Here is a 17183-nt window from a genome sequence, read left to right as displayed (position 1 = left end):
AGGCTGGTCTCGAACTCACAGAGATCTGCCTGCCTCTGCCTCCCGAGTGCTGGGATTAAAGGCGTGCGCCACCAACGCCCGGCTTATATTTGATTTTTCAAGTCTTGCTGTTGTAGGGCCGCTAGTTTTTATTGGTGTCATGTTGCTCTTTTTGTGTTGAATGTGTTCTTACCTTATCTACCCATCTTTTCCTCTGATTAGTGTAGTTGGGGCTGTGTCTCTGGTGATCAATCTTCCAGGTGCCAGTGGATCCAAGGCTTAGATGGTTGCTATTTGTGGTATAGTCAGGGCCACGGTTCCAGTCACCCTGGAGGAACACCACTTAGTGTTTTGGGGGTTTTTCCCGCCTGCTCCCTCAGTGGTGAATCCCTTTTACCTGCTCCTGTGGAGGTCATTGCCTGGGTCTTGTTGCAGCTACGGTCACTGGCTCAAGACTGCTCCTGTTGCTGCCTTTGGCCTGCTCTGTTGGAGATCCCTGACTCAGACCTCTTTATCTTAACTTTTATTAGCTTTTCCCAGCCGGTAAGAGAATAAATACTTTTTGAAGTTGGTTCTCTCCTTTCCCTAGGTTCTGGGGATGAACTTAGGCCTTCAGACTGCTGTGATAATACTTTTGCCCTGTGGGCTGTCTCACCAGGATTTTCCTTTACAGACTCAGCACTTGATAAGGCAAAAGCAAGCCACCCATTCTTAGAGCAGTCTACATCCATATGCACTGTATAATTGTAGTTATGCTGTTTTGTTTCACAGGACTCTGTTTGGGGCATGAACCATAGTACACTCCATTCGGTATTTCAGACCAATCAAAGCAACAACCAACAGTCCAGTTTTGAGGCTGTGCAAAGTGGCAAGAAGAAGAAAAAACAGAAGATGGTTCGAGCAGATCCTAGTTTATTAGGTGAGGATAAGCCTGGAGTCTCAGCCTGGTGAGAGGAAGGTTCGGGTGATGCTAGCAACCAGATAATTTGCTACAGTCTTTCATGTAAGGATTCATTTATCTACTGGCCTTAAGAGAAGTGGCCAGTAGTTCCTGGGCATGTAATGCAGGAGGTGTGCTTCACATGCTGGGACAAGCAAACTAATAGTATTATGGTCCTTCAAATTTTAAAGTGTTGCTTAGCATTTCATACAAAAATAATAATGGACAACAGTTCAGAAGTTCTGCTGATTCGTGCTGTAGGCGGATATTTAAAGAAGCAGTGCTTGTTAAGTCTACTTAAATGGGTACTGGGTGACTGCACTGCTAGGACACCCAATTCTCCTAGCCCGTGAACTAGGGCTCAGGCTTCCTCTATTCTTATGTGGTAGATACCTCCCTGGCCATAATGAGGACTGTTGTCCTCACACATGACAACGTCCTACAACAGCAGGCTCCTAAATTAGGTTTAAAAGACTGATAGGAATGGTATTTCATAAATAATGAATTTAAGTTGCTGTGTTTTTAAATTGACCTAACAACCTGCACGTATTGATGAAAATGAACTTATTTTCTATTTTTGAATATTAAGTTAATTTACTTCACTGTCATAGAGTCCTTTAGAGTGTTAATATCAAACATGGGTTGAAAAGTATAAAATTCTGACAGAACTAGATGAACAGGTTTTTTTTTTGTTTTTGTTTTCTTTTTGGTTTTTCGAGACAGGGTTTTCTGTGTTATAGTCTTAGTTGTCCTGGAATTAGCTCTTGTAGATCAGGTTGGCCTTGAACTCACAGAGATCTGCTTGCCTCTACCTCCTGAGTGCTGGTATTAGAGGTGTGCGCCATCACCACCACCTGACTATGAACTGTTCTCTACATAGCTCTAAGAAGTCCTTGGGATTTAGCTTACAGGTATGTGAGGTTGCTCTATAGATGTGACCCACGTTGGTCCAGCTGTTCATGTTTGTTCTATGCGGTATGCTCTTGGTCTTCTCCTGTAGACTCCAGAAGACTTCCCCTCAGTATGGGCATGGGAGCTGGGTAGGTCTTAATGGCTCAATAGCTCCACTGTCCTCAAGGACAAAGACTGAGAAGTGCTGAGGGGCCTCACTTGGGCAAATGAGCTTTTCCTGTGAAAATCACTGCCTACTTTAAGCTTCTTTCTGGGAATTCCTGTGTTTATTCATTTTCATGCATTACTTTTCAATGTGTATATTCCCTGTTAGAGACCAGGAAATTTTTTTCCATGCACATACTAGAAAAATAGGTTTCAGCTGGATTTGTAAGTACTCATTAAAAGAGCAGATTGAAAGTGAACGTTCATTCTGAAGTGGACCAACAGAGGGAGCCCCAGCCTCGTTTCACTTCCAGGTGTTCTCCACTCTACTCTGATCATACTAATTTTAAGAGTTCCCAAGTGGCCAGTGTAAACCATTTGGGGGTGATAAAATATACCCTGCAGTGTCCTCCCAGTCAGTCTTTCCTTTCCTACAGAGAATGTCATAAAGAAGCAATGCAAAGGAGTGTTCTAGACCTGGTAGAAGGTGGTCTGAGGAGCTGCCGAGTAGGCAAATTCCCCTTTCTGTTGCCTTGCCTTTTATGGCACACACAAGCCTGTTTTTTTTTTTGAAGTTGGGAGGCTGAGTTTATATTTGAGCTTTTAAATCAGTTAAGGTAGATCATGTCTTCTAAAAAGCCTCGCCTGGTAATCAGGACATTATAACATCAAATAATCTTTCTCCACAAGTTTCTTTTCCTGTCTTGATTGAAATTAGTTGATTTTAAAATTACATTTCTTCTCCTGTTTTCATGTAACTCTTTGTTTCTACCTCATTTCATTTGTTAGTGACATGGAAATCAGATAAACCTGCTTCAGAATAGAGTTAATAGATCATAGGCTATTGGTCTTTAGGTTTTTAGACTTACCAAATAAAACCTTCATCTCAAAGATACAAGCACTAAGTCTTTCAGTATTTCCAAGGGAAAAAAGCTTTTGCTAGCGGGTTATAGGTACACAGTTGCTGGTTGGGACTTTGGATGAGTTTTGCGTCCTTGCCTCTTCCTGTATTCAGCTTTGTCAGACTGCAGCTTCTCCCACAGCCTTCTTGGTTAGTAAACATGCTTGTCTATTTTTTTCAAGTCTTATTTTTGAGTCTGTTAATTAAGCTATTTTATTATGTAAGGCATTTTTGTTTGTTATTGGAACATTTCAAATGTGTGCTTATTTGAAAATTTGACCACTGAAGTACAAAACTGAAGGTGTGAAAAAACCACCCAATACCAACAACCTTGTTGGAGTGAAGGGCGTCGCCTGTTTGCTTTTGGTTTTCACACAGCAGCTGAAACAGTTGAGGATTCATCTAGGGCAGAGGAACTGGAAAGCTTTCTGGGAGTCATTCACTCCCAAGAGGCCTGTTCGTTAAACTTTGTATCAACTTGTGATTATGGATTTTCTTGGAAAAGTTCCACCACTAGCATTAGGTGTTGTAGCATTGCAGTGTTTGTGAACCATGTCAGTGATACTTCTCCTAGGCTGATTCCATTCCAGTCTGATCAGAGACCCCCATCCTGCAATGGTCTACTTGCTTGCCTTCCTTTCTTCTGTCTTCCCTCAGTGCCTAGTTTAGTGTGAATCTTAAGCATAAGAGACTTAAATTCCAGCCAGCTGCTTGATGTTGAGCCACTTGGCAGAACAGTCACTCATAAACTTACTTTTTCTTGTAGGGTTTTCAGTCAATGCGTCATCAGAGCGACTCAACATGGGTGAGATTGAGACTCTAGATGACTACTGAGTACCTGCCGCTGTGCCAGCCCTCCCTCCTGCCTAGTGACCATGGATTTTCCTCGTTGGACACAACATGCATCCACCATTTGCTCTCTGTCACTCTGCAACAAATCACAGAACCAATCATCTCAGGCTTTTTTTTTTTTCTAACCCCCTGTGTCCAAGATTATTTTAAGTCACTGTTGGTGAGCATCTCAGACCCTTTGTCTTGGGGTGGCAGTTGGGATTGCTCCCCAGCAGGGCAGATTTTGGCAGCACAGCACACATTCACTGTGCATTGGTTTCATCTGCTGTCTCCTGGAAGTGTGTTGGAATCTGCCAATAGCAGGTTACTTTCTCTTGTCACTTTTTTTTTTGTTGTTGTTTTGTTCTCTCTCCCCCACCTCTCTACCCTGCCCCCAATACAGGCAAAAGGTCTTAACTATTGCGGTCGTGAAGAAAGTTAATGGTTAATAGACATTGGCCAGGAGCAAATGTGCCCTGGATGGTGACTTCACTTTTGCCAGAGCCAGGCAGAACTCTGCCTAGAGGTTGGATGGCCATTGCTAACTTCAGGATTGCATCAGAAGCCCTGAGGGGGTGGTTTGTAGACTGGCTTGTTTGATGTTGCACACCCCTTACTCGTTCTTTCTGAATATCTTTCCAGAGAAAGGATTTATGTTTTCTTCATTAGATAGTGACTTTCCAAGCGAGATGTGCTCTTCCCTGACCTACTCCAACCTTACTGGACGAAGGAAACCCTATGGCCTGGGACAGGGACTTCTAATTTTCTTTTCATATGAAACTGATTAACCCCCCCCCATAAATATTTTTACTTCAAAGGACTAGGACCAGTTTATTTTGGGCCCTTCTGTGAAAATTTGTCTCGTTTAAGAGGCACCTTTACCATATGTATGAATTTATGTAATTTCAACTTGGATAGGGATAAACTTTTGGCTTCCGATAAAAGTTGGGAATTTCACCTGTTCCTCAGAGCACCATGTGTGTTTTGTCGTGGCCCCGAAAGGTTCTATGTAAAGATTCTGGGATGGCAAGTTGTTTGCCTTTTCTAAGAAGAGAATGTACAAACCTGACCATCTTTAAGATCTTCATCCATGGAAACCACTATGCAGGAGGATGCAGTGGGATGGAGGGCATGGGCAAGAACAGAGCAAGAGATCTCCTACCCATTCACGTCCAGTAATGTACTCAAGCTCTGTTTATAAGCAAAATGACTGCCTGCACCAAACGCCTGTAGAACATCACCTGGGATGGTCAGTCATACCTCGCGGGAGCTGTGGGCCTGCTGTGCCTGTGCAAGAGGTGCTGTGGTGGGCAGCTTATAGGGGAAGCACCTACTCTCTCATCATCAGTGCCGGGAGAAGGCTGGAGTCGCTCTGAGAGCAGTTTGGTTTTGGAGGATATACTTGGTTTCTATTTTTTATGATTTTGGATCATCATTCTCCCTATCCCTTCTTGCCTCTCTCCCTCCTAAACGTGTACAATAACTATACAGAGACTGCTACAAACTTGTAAATAGTTTTTGGATCAAATAGCATAAGGAGATGGAGGACCATTAAAAAGTAAGACTCCTGTTCTCCTTTGCTTTGTAAATTCAAAAGGGGGGTGGGGAAGAGGGATAGTTAAAATGTTTACAAAACTTTAAGCTCCCTCGGAACTTTTGCCAGTGTGGAGGAAAATAAAAAAGAACTTAAATAAAATGTGGTTGTGGTCTCTCTTGTACTCACCTCTCTTGAGACTGAGCTTGGCCTGAAACTCTTGCTCTTGGTGGCATAGACCAAGGCACTGGCAATGAGAAGGCAGCTGGGGCCTTCTGCCAGGGATGGACTGCTGACTGGGGTCTGTGTTTACCAGATGAATGTGGTAAGTCTTCCTTTGTGCTGAGTTGTAGACTGGAGGCTGCCTTTGAACCACAGACCCTCAAAATGTCTTTCCCTGAACTTATCCAGCTCCTGTAAATCAGATTCTGCCTTTTGTTTCAGTAAGATAAAAAGAAATCTAAAACCAAATTGGGAATGGAGTGGACATATTAGATAGAACAAAGCTGTTTCAGTCATGGGACATTCCATTTGCTAGCCGTTGGCTTTCCAGTTAGAGAATACCACTCTTCTGGAGACATTTTTCATCTTTTGATCATGCTTTTTCATATTCTCTTTGCTCACTCTTACTTACAGTCACCACTCAACTATCTAATATCCTTTGTTATTCCTTCAGGGGTTTTGGGCTGGGGGTTGTGCAGTAAAGGAAGGTACTAGGAATGGAACTCCGGGCATGGTGTATGTTAAGTTTACATTCTACCACTGGGCGACACATCCCAGCCCCTTACTAAGTTTTAAAGTCCTTTAGAAATTTAGAGGATTGGGTGAAAACCTTTGCATATAACAAAATCTTAACTCTCAAATTCAAAGAGGTACACTAGCACATATAATCTACATACACTTCCACTATACTTTTAAATCGCCTCTAGGTGACTTGAAATACCTCAGTTCATGTAAATGTTATGTAAGAAAATAGTGGCTCAAAAAGTGTATATTCATTACTGGTGTTACTTTTCCCTGAATATTTTCCATCCTTGATGAGTTTAACATGACAGTGCTGAGAACCAGCAGTATGTGTTTTGTATAGTGTTTTTTGTTTGTGTGCGTGTGCATATGTTTAAAGCAAACCAGTTTGATAGAGAATGTCCTCAAGGTAGGTCCTGTTCTGGTCACTGTTGCTCTATAGAAAAAATGTCAGCAGATTGTCTTATAACAGGTACCTCATTATGCTGGCTAAGAGTTGTAATTATCTGGTTGTGCATTAGGGAAGGGGTCATTATGTAGTCTCATGACTTCAGATGTCAGATGGGGCTGCTTCATGACGTCTTAATGAGGTAGACATCTGGGTTGGCTCTCAAGTAACTGTCAGCTGGTGGCAGCAGGTTAGACCTCAGCTGATAGTTGCAGAAGCTGTTAACATTGGCTTTAGTGTAGGGGAGTGTACTTGCCAGGTGAGGGTAGATCACCCTCTACTTGGGTTGCCTGCTGTGCTACTATATTTGATTCCAGGAGCAGGAGCATAGCCTCTGTTCCACCCACTTTGATGGAAAGAGTGGCAAGGCTACTTTGCCAAAGATTATATACTCATTTTGGGAGAGACTAGCATAAAGTGAGTTTATCTGTTTTCTCAAGAACTGTTTTCATGTTATGTTGGGGTGGGGGTTTGTGCTTTAAATTTCTGGATCATGAGGCTTCTGTCTTTCAATTTTTAAAACCAGTGGACTTGTGTGTACAAGTGTCTGCCACTGTACGTGTGTGGAAGTCAGATATTCTGGTCCTCAAGGCTTGCCGCAGCCCTCAACTCAGCTGAGGTATCGATTTATGTGTGGTGTGACTAATGTGTACACATAAACAGCACATACCATGTATAGACTTGCCTCTGGGCCAGTCTGATGGAGTCATTTTCTCAATCTCATTTTATCTTTCCAAATGACTCATGTATTATCATGTTATCATGAGAAAACATGATCTACAGGCCATTTTACAGTTGACAGGCTTGGGTACACAGGTACAGCATCTCAAGTAAGGGGTAACCACTATTTTAGATGTCTTTAAGTTGATGCAGGGAAATGTAGCATGGCTTCCAGAAGGCTCCATTTCTTCCTGACTTGTCTCTGAGACTGCAGTACTTGCTTGGAATCCTGGGTTACTGTCAGAGACTCTTAAAGCAGCCAGATTTGTAATACTCATGCTCAGATGTTTGTTTCCCCAGGAATGGTGATCAGATGTAGCTTTTTGTCATGTTAAGTTATGAAGAAAGCCTAAAGCCTGTTCAATGGCAATTTCAGCCATGACTGTGTCAGTGAAACCAGTTTCCCCTGCCGGGAAGTCTCCAAAGCAGTGTGGCATGGCTTCCAGAAGGCTCCATGTCAGCATTAGCCTCATTAACCATTCTTGTTTCTGGAGCTCAGTGTCCTAACCTGTCAGATTGTTTGGGGGTAGGGTCATCTGGGAAACCTGAAATAGAACTAGAACCCCTGCAAGCCTCACAACTGGTAGGGAGAGATCCATATAGTGATATATTATTTGTGTTTAATAAAGCTTTCCTGAAGATCAGAGCACAAAACAGCCACACTAGATAACCACACAGGCCAGGGAGTGGTGGCACACACCTTTAATCTCAGGACTCGGGAGATTGAGACAGACGGATTTCTGTGAGTTCAGTGCCACCCTAGGCTACACAAGATTGAATCTAAGAGAAACAGCTCATACAAAGGTGATCCTAGCATTTGAGATCATAAGGCTTTAATCCCGGCACTAGGGAAGTGGAGACAGGAGTTATGTGGCTGGGCAGAGAGGGCACTATAAGGGGGAAGAGACGGGAACTCATTGGAGTGTGGAGGCTGTGGATTCATGGAGACAGGATCTTGCCCTTTCGGCCTGAAGATTTGGTAGAGGTAAAAGGTGTCTTGTGGTTGGCTGTTTTGCTTTTCAGATCTTTAGCTTGAACCCCAATATCTGTGTCTAAGTTTTTATTATTCTTGCTACATGTGGTGCCCATTGTTTGGGGTTTAAATTCACGAGAGGTGCCAATGTGATAACCACATTGCTTCCAACAAGCTAAAGTGCTGGGAACATCCATTAGAAGTACTATGTGTCTGGGCTCTCGGGAGGCAGAGGCAGGCAGATATCTGTTTGAGGCTAGCCTGGTCTACAGAGTGAGTTGCAGGACAGCCAAGACTGTGGAAAGAAACCCTGTCTTGAAGTGGGAAAAAAGGTACTGTGTGACACAAATCATCCTTACGGGACAGTTACCTCTCTAGTCAGTTGCAGATCCCAGTAAAATGATCTCTCACTGTCCTTTTGATTTTTCTACTAGCTTATAATACACATAAAAAAAAATATGCTTCTGGAGCTCCCAAAGTACCAGTGAGGAACAGAAGGAGGGAGAAGATGAGCAAGGAAGTCAGGACCAAGAGGGGTGCACCCACCCATGGAGACAGTGGGGCTGATCTATTGGGAGCTCACCAAGGCCAGCTGGATTGTGACTGGAAAAGCAGGGGATAAACCCGGACTCTCTGAATATGGTGGACAATGAGGGTTGCTGAGAAGCCAAGGACAATGGCACTGGGTTTTGATCCTACTTCTTGTTCTGGTTTTGTGGGGGCCTAGCCAGTTTGGATGTTCGCCTTCCTAGACCAGGATGGAGGGGGGAGGACTTTGGACTTTCCACAGGGCAGGGAACCCTGACTGTTCTTCAGACTCGAGAGGGAGGGGGAGAGGAGTGGAGGGAGGGTGGGAGGAGTGGGAGGCTGGGAGGAGGCGGAAATTTTTTTTTCTCGATTAAAAAAAAATCTTTAAAAAAAATATGCTTCTGGATTATTACCAGTTCAGTTTCAGATTACAGCAGGCAATTAGTAGTTATGTTTGGGGGAAGTGTCAGTACCCCTAACTTCAGTATTGTTGAGAGTCAATTATATCTCCTCAGTTGTTCGCTAATGATATGCCATAGTAGTTTTGTAATTGATAATCTGTGCCCCTGTGAAAGACAACTTTGCCACTTGAGGTCAATAGACTCTTGCTCCCTGACAATGCTTTGGTCTTCACAGGACTGTAGTCCTGTAAGATCAAACAAATGAGTGATGTGGTAGCCATCATATTGCATACTCTCTGGTACTTGTCCAGTGATAAAGTTGCCCAATGATGAGTATTTCAAATGATATCCTATTAAGTGGTGTATCGCTGTACTTACAGAAATAACTCCAAAGTGAGTAGCAGTTGTAGATGGGAGGTTGGGGAGAGTGTGAAAATGAATGAGTGACTTTAGTCTGTTCAGAGAGGTATAGAGCCTATCTCAGAGGAGAACAACTATGCTCCAGCCTAGCAGAGGGTCCCTTTCTAATCCACAGGCTAGTGATACGTGGCAGCTCCATTGTAAAGGTAGGATGAGGAGGTGGGTGGGTGTTGGCTTCTATCGTGGAGGGCAGATGTGGGGCTAGACTCAGCTAAAGCAGTTCAGCTGCTGGAACAGCCACAGGAAGCAGTTTCCTAGTCCCAGTTTCGCTTCTATCTTATCCTGGTTAGCCACACCTTCATGGATGTGACCATCTGGGACTCAGGAGCAGGTGTGACCATGGGAGAAGGTGAGTCAATAGCTCATGATACTCAATCAAAATCTTACTGATCCAGAATTCTGAGACCTAGGCCCAGACATCTCCAGAGGGTTGTCTTAAATATACTGAGGGGTCCAGTTTGGAATGTGGACACAGTGAGATCACTAGATGTTGACGGTGTTAGTGTCTAGATGTGCACCTTAGCAGGGCAGGACTCTCAGGGACAGTGATGGGTGTGCACTGCTGTGGGACTAGTGTGGGGATGCCATCTAGGTGACTCAGTGCGGATCCTAGATTTGTCTGTTCTGCCCTAGTTTTTTTGTTTTTTTCGAGACAGGGTTTCTCTGTGGCTTTGGAGCCTGTCCTGGAACTAGCTCTGTAGACCAGGCTGGTCTCGAACTCACAGAGATCTGCCTGCCTCTGCTTCCCGAGTGCTGGGATTAAAGGCGTACGTCGCCATCGCCCGGCGTCAACCTTGTATGTATAGCAAGATCTTCTCTCTCTCTCTCTCTCTCTCTCTCTCTCTCTCTCTCTCTCTCTCTCCTCTCTCCATAAACCTTATCCTCAATAGCACTTTATAATAAACGAACTATAAGTCTACATATGATATGCCATGCCATGTCACCAGTATCTCACTTCCACTGGCAATGAGGTCTTCACTGCACTGGAGGTCAAAGGACAAGCAAATCCAGCCAAAAATAGACCTCTGGGTGTCTCTTTCCTGGGACAGTCCCAGGTATCTGTTTTAGTTAGTCTCTAGGTATCCCAAGCAGAAAAGGTCAGGTATAAGTATGCTATATTGACATTTAAGATCCATTTCAGGGGAGGTGGGGCTTGTGGTATGTAGCCCAGTCCTGCTTCCTGTCCTGTCTCTGCTTCTGATCTAGATGCAAGCAAGCAACTTCTACCCACACAAACTATCTGCGACCACACCTTTCCCCATGATGGACTGTGTCCCCTCAAACTGTGAGCTAAAATAAAATCTTCCTTCCTGGAAACTGCTTCTTTTAGGCATTTTATCACAGCACTGAGAAGAGTAACATATCCCTGGCATCACAACTATCCAGCAGGGATCCGGGAGCCTGACATCTGCCTCCTGTGGCTGTACATACACACTGTTGTCACACAATATGCTGTCAGAAGTCTGAAGCAGAGCCATTGCTCCCACCCTCGTCTCCCACCAGTGCGGCTTTCCCACGGATGAACTTGACAGAAAGTTCACATCCACATGCCAAGTTCCTGCTGGATGAAACATGGCACTGGCTGGTCTCTGGGAGTCACTAGGGAATAAAATCAGTTTCCAATGAAGCTGGAAATGTGGCTCAGTGTTAATGGACACTTACTGCTCTTCTAGAGAACCAGGATTCAGTTCCTGATACCTACTTGGTGGTTCACAGTAATCTGTAACTCCAGTTCTGGGGAATCTGATGCTCTCTTCTGGCCTCCCTGAACATCAGGCTTGCATGGGGTGCACAGACATACATGCACGCAAAACACACTTGTACACATAAAGTTTAATGAAATTCTTTTACAAAAACGAGCTGGGGCTTATAGTCATGGGGGAAGAAACGGTGGGGTTGGGGGAGCCAGTGTACACTTCATCTGAAAGAACTGTCCAATATATATGACAGGATTTTTATCTGGAAGGTACAAAAACACCCTAAAAATAACTTTTTTAAAGTATTAGGTACAGAAATAAATAAGCAAAAAGACAAAACAACCAAGTCCAAGCAGACATATCTGATTTACTCATCACGGGAGGTAAATAACACATAATTACCTAGGTGAGTACTAATAAAATGTCAAAGCTGGGGGGTGGCACAGTGGATAAAGAGCTTGCCACCCAGCATGAGGACCAGAGTTGGAGCCCCAGCACCCCCATGAAAGCCAGGGTGAGCAGGATATCTTGGCTGTAATCCCAGAACTCAGGGGGCATAGGGCATCCCTGGAGCAAGCTGAATGAAGCAGTTTGATCAGCAAGCTTGGGGTTCAGTGCAACCCTGCCTTGTTAAATGATGACAAGTGATTGAGAAAGACACCTGATGTCAACCTCTGACTTCCATATGCATGAGCACAAGGGCATGTGCGTCCAAATACATGTGAACATGCATTCACACGCATATACCACATATACATACAAAAAGAATTTTTAAAGTCTGGCAACAGTTAAGTACCCTTGAGGAAATAAAGCAACTGGAAACTCAAACCGTTGCAGAGAGTGCAAACCAGAGCACATTGCCTGCATTCTTACCCACGCGGTTCATCTTCAGACCCGTAACCAAGAGATACTGACATCCACAAAGGAGGATGTGCAAGAACATGGAATCTGTATTCAGAAAAGCCCCTATCAGGAAACAGCCCTGATCACTATGGATGTCCATGAAGACACACGCTTACACCAGTGCTCTCTCAGCAGGGTGGGTAAATGACACCACAGAGAAACTTCATGTATGAAGTGAATTGCTAGGGTACTTACTGGCTGGGGAGGGGCTCAGAGAGCCCTGTTGGCATGCTGGGCATGGTTTTGGTTGAGAGGGGTCGAGTTTATACATGTCTACATGATGCAAAAGCTCCTCAACCTGTAAACAAGATTTAGGCACATCTTTTATCATTTGGATATGAAATGTCACCTTAAAGTTGAAGACTTAGCCCCCAGCTGGTGGCACTATTGATAGGTGACTGGGTTATGAGAATGGCAACCTCATCAATTGAATTGATCCATTAATGAGTTCACAGCTGAAGGAAAGCACAACCTGGTTGGAAGAAGCAGACCTCAGGGCATGCCTTCTGAAGGCTGTCTTGTCCCCAGACCCTCTTTTTGTCCTCTGCTATGAGAGCAGCAGCCTCCTCTGTCACTGTCACCAGCTCTTCCTAGGCTCACAGCAATGGGGCAGGCTGACCAGGACCATAACCCCCAATACCATGCGCCAACGTAAGCCTGTGCTCCCTCTCAACAGCTTTCTCCCTCGGGTGTTTGGTCACGGTGACAAACGGTTGATTGACACACCTAGTAAGAATGCCTTTCTTCAGAAAATGGACACAGAAGGACAAGGAACATGAAAATTCATAAATATTGAAGTGCTACGAAGAAATTCGAAGAGATACGATGAAAGGACGCAGGCTGACTGACCAAGCCGAGACCTGAGGGGAATGAGGCGCAGACTGAGAAGTGTAGGCACTGCCTTCTGACCAAGGAGAGCGAGCGTAAAGGCCCTCAGGCAGTATCCAGTCTGGTGTCAAGGAGCTGAAACACAGCGAGGGAGCAGGGGAGTGGAGGGAAGCCTGGCTAGGGGAAGCCCTTAATCTGGCTTTTTGTTTGGGGATGTATGAATTAGAATTAGCAGGGCTGTGGGGACTTGGAAGTGGGCACAGGGGAAAGAAACTTTGGGGACTTTCATGGTGAGCACACCTGAAAGGCAAGAGGGCTGGAAGTCCATCTATGGGCGTGGGCAGAGGCCGTGGAGGCCAGTGTGCTTGGTCGTGAGTGGAGGCTCGGCAGCTGCCTGACAGAGCTTTAACTACTTCTCCAGAGTCAGCTGAGAACTCAACGGGGAGGTGACCGAGCCGAGTCTCCCTTGCAGGCTGCTGGACCACTCAAGAGCCCTGGGCACAGAGGCCCCAAGGCAGTGGTCGTGCTCAAGGTCCCTGGGTGAGGTTTCTGTCTTGGAAACCTAGATAGTTCACACTTTCAGTGACCAGAAGATACATGCGGATGGTGTGTGTGTGTGTGTGTGTGTGTGTGTGTGTGTGTGTGTGTGTGTTAGACAGAAGAGAAAGAAAGGGGATGGGGCAGAGCCAGAGGAAAGGTAGAAGAGAGAAAAAGAGAGGTAAAGAGAAATAAAAAACAATTTTTTCCGTTCCTTTCCAGGGTGGGGCTGTTTGCTCGTTCAGGACTGCAGGTCTGCTGAGCTTTAAACTCTCTCTTTCCCCCTCTCTCTACCTCCTTCTCTCTCTCTCTCTCTCTCTCTCTCTCTCTCTCTCTCTGTGTGTGTGTGTGTGTGTGCATGCGCGTGTGTGCTTGCATGTGTGGGGGGCGGGCACGCTGTCCCAGGAGGACAGAGTTTGCATTGATGAAAACCCTTCCCAGCTCTTTGAAGCTCCTTTCCCTGCTGCCCGAGCCCAGCCGCTTAGTCCTCTGTGTCCCACACACTGCTCACTCACTGCCAGGATGGCATCTTGTCTGACCCTGCACATGGCGCTGCTGCTCATCTCTGGGGTCCTAGCCCCTACGGTGCTCACAGGTAAGGGGTGCGGGCCGTTGGCTCTGCTGCCACCAACTTCTCAGGGCCAGCATTTACCAGTGGGGGATAGATTCTGCAGTATCTACAGAGCACAAGCCTCTCACAAGAGGCGGGATGCCCAGAGGTGGTGATTCTGAGGGTGAAGGGGGTCCCCACAATGCTGACTGGTAGAAGCGGAATAAGATGATGTGTCAGGGACCTGTTAGCAGCCGGGATGGGTGACATTGACTTAGGAGGGGGGCCAGGGTATCGGAGTCGAGGCCATTCAGTTGTCTGGAGTTCTGGGGGGTATTTTGTCACTAGGAGAGCTGGAGGTTCTGGATCTGGGAGGCAGGAGGGCTCATCAGACAGAGGGCAAAAGGGCTAAGAGGCCAGAGCCCGGGATACTGAGCAGAAAACCTAGCAACTTGGAATTCCTTTAAAACCTGCAAACCCTTTCCATGCTGGCTTACGACCTAGGTTCTGTTCCCATAGAGGTAAATAGCTCTCAGAGTCCTTTACAGCACAGTGAAGGCAATGCACAGAGACCCAGATGGCTGCGTCGGGGGTCTGACGAGAGAGGCTGCATCGGCAGGGCTGTTCCAGGTCACCTTCAGAGCAGGGACATAGGAACAGGTAGGCTTGGCTCTGTATGGGAATAAATTGCCCGCAGTGGTACAGTAGTCGGCGGACGGGCAGCCTGCCTCTGAGTACCCCAATTCTCTCACAACATTGCAGCCTGAACTTCAGGGGTGTTTTCGGATCTCCAAAGGAGAGCAGTCACCTCCGTTATGAAAGCAGGGCCTGGAAACTCCCAGCCACACTCCAGGAGGCGCAGGTGATGGTGATCTGGGGGCCTTTCTCTCCTCCTCGACACCCCAGGAAGCAGCTTTTAAGGCCTGCTGGTTTCATGCCTCTCCTGGCCATTTCTCCACCTGCAGGGGGTAACCCTCACTCCACTGCCTCCCTCACAGGGGCATGGTGAGACCTCATTAAGTCTGATGTTCAGGACTCTCAGGGTGGCCAAACGCCCAGTCAACAATCTGTCTTCAGAGTTTGAGCAGGGTTCCCAAAGGGATCGTGGGGAGAGCCATCTCTTCTCACTGATTAGGACACACCTAGTCTTTTGGGGAGTGGGAGCAGTGCCCAGGGATGTAGTCTGAGATACCCCTGATGTTGGGAGATGTGACTTACAGTGCTGGGAGGCATTTTCCATTACCTTGGACCCAGGGCTGAGACCCATGCAGCTTCCTGCCACAGTGAGGCAGTTGCTTGGCAAAGCCCTGCAGCTCAGGCCTTCCTAGTGGCTCCTGCCCAGGTTCCCGCTGCCTCTTCCAGCTCAAACTTCTAGCCAGAGCCCCAGTCAGGTGGTACTCACACAACTTTGGTAGGTGGGCTTTCTGCTCCCACAGAAGCTTTGGGAATAGCCAGGACCTCACCTGACCTCACCTCCCTCTTCCTTCCACGGGTGCCCACCTCCAAGTACAGGCAGGCCCACAGCAAGCATGGGAACGCCAATTGAGTCTTGGGGTTCTGACTGTTCTGGCAGCTGGGAGATAGGAGCCCTAGACCCACAGGTCTGAGCAGGTAATGTACAAGGTCCACAGCCCGACTCTCTCTCCTGGGCTGTAGTCCTGGATCAGGAAAGAGATGGCATAGTCCTGGGGTTGAGGCCCAGGCCAGCCTGCCACCCTCCCTGCCTCAGCCGGTGGCCATAGCCACTAAGGTAAAGGAGCAGGCCAGGTTGAGCGGGCAGGAGGCCAGAGTGAGGATGAAAAGGCTCTTCATGGCTGCACAAAGGCCGTCTGTGAGCACGGGCGCCTGGCCTCAGGGCCTGTGGTCAGACTAACCGTTGAACAAACTTATTTACCGAAAGGTAGAGCAGCTTGGGATGGTGGGGCTAGGGGACAGCCTGAGGTGTCCAAGCTTGTGGCACTGACACCGTGCCCCCTCTGCCAGAACGGAAAGTCCGGTGGCATTGCTCACTCTTCTATGGTAGGTCTTGTTGTAGCCAAGGGGGACAGACCGTTCTCAGGAGTCTCCTGCCATGTCTCCCTTCCTTATCCTCACTTGCTGTCACTTAGCCTACTCCCTCCACATCCTGTTCCTGGGGCCCAGGACTCCCCCCCCACTTCTTCTCATCATTGCCCCTCTCCTGCTGGCACACTGACCCATAGTTCCTGGCTTCCCCGGAGGACTCGGAGGGAGCCAGCGTGTTGCTCTCCCTTACTGTTCCAAGTCTGGGGAACATGGAGTGTGTAGGAAAACAAGATAAGGCCTGGACTATGACCCACAGAAACATCTCCTTCTTTGGTGCGCTGAGGCAAGCGTAGTCCCTGGCCAGGGAACAGGCCCCGCTTAGGCAAACTCGGCCTGATTGAAATTCACAATCCTTGGGCGGCTTTCCTGGCATTGGTGGTGAGCTTTGGCCAGGAGAGATGGGATAGGGAGAGGCCTGCCTGGTTGTTTGGGGTGTGTCCTGAGGAGTCTCAGGGCAGACTGGTAGTCTACAGGGCCCAGACCTCAGGGCCGTAGGGCGGGCACGCTCAGGGCTTTTCTCTGTTCAGCCCCGGGAGCCTGAGGCTAGACTGGTTGAGGCCTTTCAAGAGGGCTTTCAGGCTGTAAACACCGCCTTCTCTGGCCAGGTCACTTTGCCCTCTTCACAGAGAGCTCTTCATGGTTATTGGGCGGCTGGTCTGGGAAGAGACCTGAACTCTACGAGAGGGAAGCAGTCTTCGGAGGCCTTTTGCATGACAGTACTCCTTACCTCCAAGTTGAGTCTCAAGTTTGGCCCAGACTTGTGAGAGGTTTCAGGGTAGAACCTAGGGAGTCAGGGGTCTGCCAAAATCTTATAGTAAAAAGATTCCTACAAGATTCCAAGTTTACCAAAAAAAAAAAAAAAAAGTTGTAAAATTATCTACGGAACCCCAACACAGACTTTACCAACATCTGCCACGCTGCTCCTTCACCAGTTACTAGTTACCAGTGTCTGCTACACTGCTCCTTCACCTAGTTACCAGTTACCAGTGTCTGCCACACTGCTCCTTCACTAGTTACCAGTTACCAATGTCTGCCACGCTGCTCCTTCACCTAGTTACCAGTTACTAATGTCTGCCACTCTGCTCCTTCACCAGTTACCAGTTACCAACATCTGCCACGCTGCTCCTTC

General features: G+C 46.9%; 2 protein-coding genes across 5 annotated transcripts in view; both read left to right on the top strand.

Annotated features, from left to right (window-relative positions):
- Gigyf2 (GRB10 interacting GYF protein 2) overlaps positions 1-5402 on the top strand; it is a 140087-nt gene extending 134685 nt beyond the window's left edge. For all 4 annotated transcript variants that reach the window (XR_003378171.1, XM_026786097.1, XM_005361740.2 and 1 more), the window contains 2 exons: positions 751-898; positions 3643-5402. Coding sequence is in view for 3 of the 4 variants with exons in the window: in XM_026786097.1 (XP_026641898.1) it covers positions 751-898; positions 3643-3710 (216 nt within the window). In the remaining variant the exon portion in view is untranslated. The remainder of the gene's footprint in view (positions 1-750; positions 899-3642) is intronic.
- A 7994-nt stretch (positions 5403-13396) lies between these two features.
- Snorc (secondary ossification center associated regulator of chondrocyte maturation) overlaps positions 13397-17183 on the top strand; it is a 5864-nt gene continuing 2077 nt past the window's right edge. The window contains exons 1-2 of the mRNA XM_005361737.3: positions 13397-13443; positions 13882-14035. Coding sequence (XP_005361794.1) covers positions 13963-14035 — 73 coding nt within the window. The 5' untranslated portion in view covers positions 13397-13443; positions 13882-13962. The remainder of the gene's footprint in view (positions 13444-13881; positions 14036-17183) is intronic.

Source organism: Microtus ochrogaster, linkage group LG4, assembly GCF_000317375.1.
Source record: "Microtus ochrogaster isolate Prairie Vole_2 linkage group LG4, MicOch1.0, whole genome shotgun sequence".
Lineage (NCBI taxonomy): Eukaryota > Metazoa > Chordata > Mammalia > Rodentia > Cricetidae > Microtus > Microtus ochrogaster.
This window is presented reverse-complemented; position numbering and strand designations above follow the sequence as displayed.